Source organism: Pholcus phalangioides, unplaced genomic scaffold (genome assembly GCF_987345545.1).
Source record: "Pholcus phalangioides strain wild (caught in Gottingen) unplaced genomic scaffold, Ppha-v1.0 ptg000042l_1, whole genome shotgun sequence".
Classification (NCBI taxonomy): domain Eukaryota; kingdom Metazoa; phylum Arthropoda; class Arachnida; order Araneae; family Pholcidae; genus Pholcus; species Pholcus phalangioides.
In genome coordinates, this window is record NW_028301628.1 from 36,937,975 (window position 1) to 36,946,656 (window position 8,682).

An 8,682-nucleotide genomic window follows, 5' to 3' on the forward strand; every position below is an offset into this window, starting at 1 on the left:
TTGTATTTTTCGCCGCTAAAAATACAATAAAACCGGCTGGACAAATCACAAAAACATTGTCATTCTAAGAAAATTTTAGGGCTTAGTGATCCTCTTTCATGCTGGCAGATATGCTGCTATAAATTCCAAACATTTAGTGCTGCTCTCAACCAGTGGCGTATTTACATATGGGCCCATCCAGGCCTCAGGAGAAGAGGGGCCTCAGAAAATTCACTTGGACCATGGCCTCCATAATGCTCTTAAGACGGCCCTGCTCTCATCCTGCAATTAGAAACTACACAAAGAAAATTTTGGGTGCCAATACAATTTTTTAGTCGCCATGGCGACCTGGTGCTTGTCCAGCTTTACAATGAAAGTAATCCCAATATACAGTAATATAACTAATTTTTATTGCCAAAGAAATTGGCAATAGATGTTTTCGCTTGTCAAATAAGGAATTCATCAGCATTTTAAGATTTTTCGAACTCAAATGTATTAACATACTAAAAGTTTTAAAACTGGTGCAGATAGTCATATAGCATATGGATGTTTGAAATGAAATTTTATTCTATTTTCTTCTTTTGAAACTGACATTCATTAGTACAGTAATGAATAAGATGAAGGGAAATACTTAGTTACTTTTTGTTTTAGGTTTTTTCATTTCGAGGATAGAAGAGGAAGTGTTGTGGGAATCAAAACAGCTTGGTGCACACTCACCCCATGTTCTTCTGAATACACTCATGTTTTTCAACACAAAGTACTTCAACCTGAAGACTATCGATGAGCATCTCCACTTGTCATTTTCTCATATTACTAAACATTGGCGGAAGACGTCCTTGAAGGCTGGTCCACGAAATACTGTTCTGCGGTACTACCCTCCTGTAAATAAAGGTATGCCACCTCGTAATTTACTCATCCATTTTAATAAATTTGAATTTCCTGATTTAATTTTCTTAGCAAACTATGAAACACGTCATTCTATAGAATGCCTGATGGTTTTGAGCAATGCATATAAAATACTGATTTCTAACAATGTTATTACAGTCACACAGGAATCTGGAAAGTATTTGCAATATTTGATATTATTTATAATTAATAAAGCATAAATACTAGAGTTCAATAAGACGAATCCACTTAAAGCAGCTTTTCTCAACCTATGATCCACAGACTAGAGGCTGTCCGCAAAGATAGGAGAGGTGGTTCTCTGAAAGACTTGAAAATTTAGTTATAATTGAAATGAAAAAATTTCATATTTAAACTAAAAAATCACATATTTAGCAAACGTTAATGATATTCACATAGGTGTGCATTGTGGCTGCTAGGACCATAACCAATCTTTGTATGAGACTAGCTGTTGATATACCTTAAAGTGTGCTTGTTCATTGCTTTGAAGTGATTCTTTATCTATTCATATGAAATTGATTTCTATCAAATTTCTACCTGAGCATGTCGGACAATAGATTTTTCTAGCTCTGAGTACTTACATAACATGAAAATTCTATCATTTACCACCTTCACTTCAAAATTTAGAAGGCAGATGGCAGTACCAGCAAAACATGAAGCAAGCGCAACTCTCACAACATAAATACGTTAGGGCCACACATTCTGGCAAGCACTGATTCGTTAGCAGGAAGTTTGTTTCTGTGTAATGCTTGTTATAGTGCTGATATCTATTTTTCGAACTGTGGGTGAACTGTAATGATGCAAGATTTGTATCATTGTAAGCCTGTTGCCGTCTGTGGCAAGACTTTCCAATGAGATCGGCTTACATTTGCACCTCAAAGTTGGGAACCACAAAAACCAACTTCAGCTGACACCGGTGGGGGTTCAATCCTGAGTCCTTGCGATGCGAATCTATTACTATGGCCACTCGACCACCACAGTGTAATCAACTGCTGTGAACCACAAAACAATTTCACGCTAACAATTCCTGTTAATTTTTTTGTATCAGAAGGAAATGATCTAAAAGACGATTATAATTTGCAGTAAAAGAATTGAAAAATTGTACCTGAAAGTGTGCAAAAATAAATGAAATTTATTAAAATGAAATTAACAGGAAGTATATTATAACAACAATTTTTCCCATGATTGTGAACTCTTATTATAACAGACTTTCATTGAATTATATTTAATATTAATGATTCTCATTTATGCCAGTCACACTGAACTCTGAAAAAAAATTATTTCACTCAATCATTAACAATGTCGTGGGCCTTGTCACAAACATAATATTAAAATAATAAGCACATACACAATTCAATACTCAAGGTGCACTCTGTTGTGTCGCACATAAACTTTAATTATTTGTTCTTCAGATATTTTCATTGAATAATTAACCACAGAGTCATAAAACTTAACCTTTAAACAAACATAATTAATATTAAACAGATATTTAATTCCGATTTTGCATGATTTTTAAGTGTTAATTAAACAATTAATTCTCTTTTACAAAAGTAACAAAGATTTTCAGAATGTGAAGTATCGGAATGAACATACACACACAAATAGACTCACCAAAGGCTGGTCGTCCCCATGCTCCTTTGCCGCAGGTAGTTGGTCCAAATGGCCTACATTTTCAATACTTTAAAGAGGACTCCTGTTCAAGAATCATGAGCACCCCAGGTAACTATTTAGTACGGGAATCCTACATATGCAAAGCCGCGAAGAAAGTAAGAGTAACTAATAGATACTTCTACATTATAAAAAAGCTCTTATCTGATTGGTTAATTGAGCGTGGGAATGTTATTGAATTTCCATCATGTTTTAGTGTCTGGGTGGCATTCAGTGTAAACCAAATCCTGGCGCACCAGTTTTTGTCGTGTACATGAAAGAGTGGTAATCAAAAGATAATTGTGAAGTATTGAAAGCAAAAAAATCTTTCTCCTTAATTTTAAGTGAGAAAATTTGTACAAAAGTTTAAATATTTTAAAGGAGAAAATTGCGGATACAGATAATGCTACAGCTCTTTCTCGTGAATTCCAAAACGTGTAGTATTTATGCATCTCTTCCTTGATTTATTTAAAAGAAAGTACTAAATAGAAAGTTTCCACGGGGCCTCCCAGTCGTCCTACTTTTCTTACTTTTTGGTAAAATGCCCTACTTTTGCACCAAATCCTATCAACAAAATTTGTGTAATTGAGTTTAATTGAGCAAGGAATCATTGATATATTGCCAAATATTACAAATGTTGAAGATTGCAATTAATGATTCTGCCAAAGCAGCAATTGTATAGTTTTTAAGGTTATTTGGTGGGGGGGATCATTTGGTTTATTAATTTCTCATTTGCTTAGTTTCAGGGTTCAACAAATATAGTAGTCATTGAAAACTTCTGTCTGGATGGAAAAAATAATTTTGTATATATTACTTCATGGTCTTGGACAGTAACTAACATTCATCATTAAAAATTATGGTGCAAATAGGTGAAACAACAGTTTGCATTACAAAGCAGTTGGATACATAGGCCTAATCTAGGTTTGGTGATTCTGATGCTACCCAATAGCATTCAATTGTCTTCTGTATTTTTAAGGCATGAAGAGGCATAAACAATATTTACAATGTGCTCAGCAAAGAGCTAGAAATCAAATTGCTTCATTTGTCAAAAATGATTACACTGGCATTGAACAGTAAAATGTGAACAAATCCCTTTAAAAAAGGATGGAGAACACAGTAAAACTATCTGGTTCACCTTGCCTTATTTGCATCAGATCTTGTAATTGCACTGTCCTTTTGAAAGTGGTCTAAAGGAGCCTCATTCTTAAAAAATGTGAAGTCTTCAAAATTTGCTGTGCATTGTCAAAGAGAGTTGGCAAACTCTGCACTTTGGAAGACTCAAAAAATAAATAAATATATATATATAAGGAGAGACAGAGAGAGAGAGAAAAGAATTATCTGTGGTTAATATACTGTTTTGCGAAAAAAAATTTTTGGGACCTAGTCATTTCTGTCATTTTGCTTTGGCTTGAGTCAGTCAGTCTTATAGGATACTGAAATAGTGCTATGGAGAAAGAAAAATTCAAAATTTAAAAATATAATTTTCTTTAAAGATTTTTTTTCATTATGCTATGATTATGTTGTCTAAGGGTTACCCTCCCCATCATACTTGCTTTTTCCTACTTTTTCTAATTTTTTGAGTGGGAGCCCTGTTCCCATTTTAATCTTAAAGTACACAATAATTCAAGTCTTTCTCTTTTATACATATGATATAGATTGGCAGAGGCGCCGTAAAGAAGAAAATGGTGTTTATGAGCAAAATGAAAATTTGGAAAACCCATTGAGATGTCCAGTCAAGTTATATGAATTTTATCTTTCTAAATGGTAATTGAAATTATTATTTTTTTTGTTATCACATGAAGCAATTTGTTTTATAAGTTATTGAGTGGAAAAGTATGTTTCATTTAATGGGAAAAATATGGAGAAAAATGTTTCATTCAATGTAACATTGAATCGGCTTGAGTGTCACATTTTTTTTTTTTTTTTTGCCATGAAATTTCAACTTTTACTTTTGGAAAAAATGCAAGATTTGATAATTGTCAACTTCCAGAATCTGCGACTACCTTTTGTCATCCTCTATGCCAGCTGAAAGTATGTTTATGAAGCTGGAGTGTAGACACTGTATGCAACACTCTTTTCGTTTCTTTCACAAGCCTATTGTTTTGAAGCAGAGGTTCTAAAACTTAATTTGCTCCAACTGCCTGTTTTCTGAAAAAAAAAATATTTCTTGACACTCTCTTGGAAATATACAATACCTTCTCATATGTGCCAATGCTTCCAGCTTACCCGGGAGTCTTCTAATTTTTTTGCCTTTTTGAAATGTTCCAGTCAGAACCAGATTCTTCCGATTTTTGTGTATCTTTTTGAAAAATCCTGCAACTGTGCTTCACAAAAATGGAAAATCTTCTAGAGGAAATCCCCCGTTCTTGAATTCTTAGGCTGATCATGTTTTCTTGAGAAAAATGTCAGAAATTGGGGTTCCAAGTATGGCGAATTACCAACCGTCACTAAATATGATGCCAAAAGTGAGCAGAGTTGCTGATTTATTAAAATTTCTGAAAACTTTGCCAATGGCAGGAAATGAAACGCTATTGCAAATCAGAGCGATTGAAATTAATTCCATGAAGAAAAAAAAAGTTTGGGACATGTCAAATATTTGAGATGAATATTCATATATATAGTCATAACAATCATAATATAACTTATAAGTTGGCAAAATAATTTTAATGCTCAATTTTAATGAAAAATATAAATTCAAATGGGCTTTGTTAAAAATATGGAAAGAAAAATAAAGGTAAAAATCTTTATAAAGAAAACGTTTGGACGTCCAAAATCACAGGAAAATATGGGTATGTCCCAAGAAAATGAGTCATGGTCACATCATGCAAATCCCTCCCAAAAAAATATCCCCAATTTTTTCTTTTGTTCATATTGTTTTCTTTGCCAGTGAAGTGTATCATCACGTGACAATCCACAGATTTTTCTAGTCTGGGAATTGCCACCTGTGCCTTTTTTAGCAACTTCATTGCTACCATATTATCCCAGTGGCTACTACCACATTACTAAGGCTTAGATTGGTTACTTGATCACTTAGATTGGTTAAAAAACCTGAAGTTCATGTTTTGTAACCAATCCATGGTGACATTGTATTTTTAGGGCATAAAAAATCCTAGCCCTACTCATTTCACCAGCCCTCTATGTGAACATTTCTTTTTCCAATTACTATGATCTGTAGAGCCTTCCCATACCACCTAATATTGACTTGGACCTCTGTGTTACGTACAGCATATCTTTCTGCATTGAAGCCATCAGCAATTTCTTGAATTTTGTGAACTGTGAACTTCTTTTGCAAAAAAACTGGATTGAAGAAATGATTCGTAAAATTAGCATCCCTTGATTTTCTGCATCTAAGCATGCAGCTCCATGATTAAATTTTCAAGATTATGAACTCTTAAGAAATGGGAGCTCTTTATGACAATTTTTTAGAAAAAATGATAATTCTTTTACTCACATATCTATATTATGTTTAAAAAGCTGTGGATAATCTGCACTATGAAAAATTCAAATGTCTTTTCAACATATAATCTACTGATTATTATGCAGGAAATCAAGATACTTCAGTTTATTTTTTTCTATTCTTCATATACAGTCCCGAAAGTGTGAAGACAAGAAACGACGTGTTTTATCTGTACCCAGAACGATCGTGCGTGCCAGACAGTCCTGTTTGGTATTCTACCCAAGCTATGGGAAGAGATTTGATTGCGAGGATGCTGCAAAGAGTTAAAACTGTCAGAGAGGTTTATGAAAACTGATCTGAAATCATCCACCATTATGCTTTGTATATTATGGTTTATGTGTGTGCGTACTGTGTTTTTTTTTTAATGTAATGTATTGTTGTGTAGAAGGTTCAGTTTTTCATTTTATTTTCATGATTGTCATCGTGACTGTACTTGTAAGAACATATTTGAGTGTGACTAAACATGTAAAAAAAAATTATTGTGGTTTGACATGAGGCATTTTAATTTTACGAAATGGGTGTGTATACAGCCAGGAATTTTTCTCTATTAATCAAATAAGTTCTAATCAGAATAATTATCTTGAATCTTTTGCTTATGTGAGAGAATCAATGTGAAATAAACATTTCTTTTTTTTACGTAGACATGCAAAATGTTATGTCGACTAGATTTTTTTTTTTGTTCTGATTAATGAAGGTGCTAATAACCATATATTTTAAGCTAATCTTGGTGATATTGTTCATTTTTCTCTCTCTCTCTCTCCCCCCCCCCCCACCATAATGTTTATATGAAAAATATTGTTTATGGTGTGTCTACGGTAACTACCTATTACAATTTCTTGCCATACATAAGAATTTTTTTTTGATTGCATTGATTATAGGTGAACAAGCAGTTTTTTTTATTCCAACAACATGTTCAGTTGAGAAATCGAAAATGACTTGGTTCCTTTTACCCGTTATTTCTATATTTCTGAAATAAAATATTTCTATATATTTTCCGTTCCTTCAAAATTAGTCATTCTGATGGAAGCTTTTCTTGAGGAACTAAAACAATGGATCTTTCACAGTTTGGTAGTCATTTCCCCCCCCCCCCCCAGAAAATTAACATCGTGTGGCTCAGGAGCTGGGCCACGGGAGTGAATCCCAGTGATTAGCTGAGAATAGACGTTGATGCCTGCTCTATCAATTTTACGAATAATTTATCCTTAATTTTTTTCTTGAAATTAGAGGACTTGCCTTTTGAATTACAAAAAAATTAAAACTATGCAGCAAACAACTGATGAGAAAACAATGAACTGAATATGCAAATGTAAAAATGTATTTAATAAAATTAAAAGGTAGAATTCATCCTTGAATATTTTTGTTTTTATCACAATTATTTTCTCACATTTTTTGTGAAACATGTTCTTGAAAATATAATACAGATATGCTTCTTATTATATTTCTGTATATACTTTTTTCATGCATCTAGAAAATTTTTTTTCATGGATTATATTGGACTGAGTTGTAATACTTTTCAGCAATATTTCTATTCAGGTGTCATGATAAAAGTTCTGGGATGATGAGCCATAGTGCAAGTAGAATTCAAATTCTGTGAGGCCATGGCTTCTCAGCTTGGAACTTTTTTTTCATCAATATTTTATGTATCTCAACAAGTGGTTTATTGCTTTTGGCGATGATTAATAAACCAGAAATCAAAACAAAGATTACATCCTTGATGAAATCGCATTTATTTGTGTGTAAACCATTTTGAAAAAGAATGAACTATGTATGCAAGAAATAATATATTTTGATAACGAGGCTAGTTTTGAAGATCAATAATATTATCTGTGGTCTAGAGGTTGAATCATCACCAGAAATTCAGATTGCTGCCTATGGCAGACATCAGTTGGTATATTTATGAGGAATTCAACAGCATTGTGAATTTTTAAATGCAAGTTTTCTCACCAGCTTTTGATCTTGTTAAAACAGAAGAATGAATTCTCATTTATCCATAATCCATGTACCCTTCAATGGGGATTATGTCTACTGCAGCGTCTGGCTAAACAACTTGTGTGTTGCCCTTTAGACCATGATATAATATGAAAAACAAGAAACTTTGTGTATTGTAAGGTCTTTTGATTGCTGCACGATTCCAGTGGGAATACGGCATGTTTTTAGCAGCAATAATTTCTAGAAATAAATGGAGCCAGTACATATGTTATGGATACTCTTGGGAATCAAACTTTTTCCCCTTTTTTTTTGCAAGACACAAATGACTGTTTATGTGTTGTCAAATCTTGAGTTGATATGATAGGACAAACTTTGTGGTTGGACAGTGATTTTTTTTTTTTCAGAATTTTAATGCTGCCGAAAGAAGAAAGTTATAGTTTTTTTACTATTTTTTGCCAATGCATTTGTAGGGGGTTGCTGGCTTTTGCAAGCAGCCTTAAATAAAAGATATGTCTAAATTGTTTTAAAATTTGTGAAATAAATATTACAAGTACACAGATTTAGATAATTTCCAATTTGTTTCATTGTTGCTAATCTTGACTCTGTATCAACACAATACGAGTAGATAGAATATTGAAAAATTATTTTAATATCAAGTTTAATTATCTTCAAACGTCACTCAGTTTCAAAGTAACATTTTATTAAAATACTGGCTGAAAATTTTCTGAATAAAAATTAGTTTCAGATTTTTTACAATGTATTTAAAC

The 8,682-nt window shown here is 32.8% G+C and overlaps 1 protein-coding gene across 1 annotated transcript in view; it reads left to right on the plus strand.

The window, feature by feature from the left end:
- woc (zinc finger protein without children) overlaps positions 1-8,474 on the plus strand; it is a 48,366-nt gene extending 39,892 nt beyond the window's left edge. The window contains exons 20-22 of the mRNA XM_089254843.1: positions 631-870; positions 4,185-4,293; positions 6,119-8,474. Coding sequence (XP_089110969.1) covers positions 631-870; positions 4,185-4,293; positions 6,119-6,281 — 512 coding nt within the window. The 3' untranslated portion in view covers positions 6,282-8,474. The remainder of the gene's footprint in view (positions 1-630; positions 871-4,184; positions 4,294-6,118) is intronic.
- Positions 8,475-8,682: the final 208 nt, after the last annotated feature.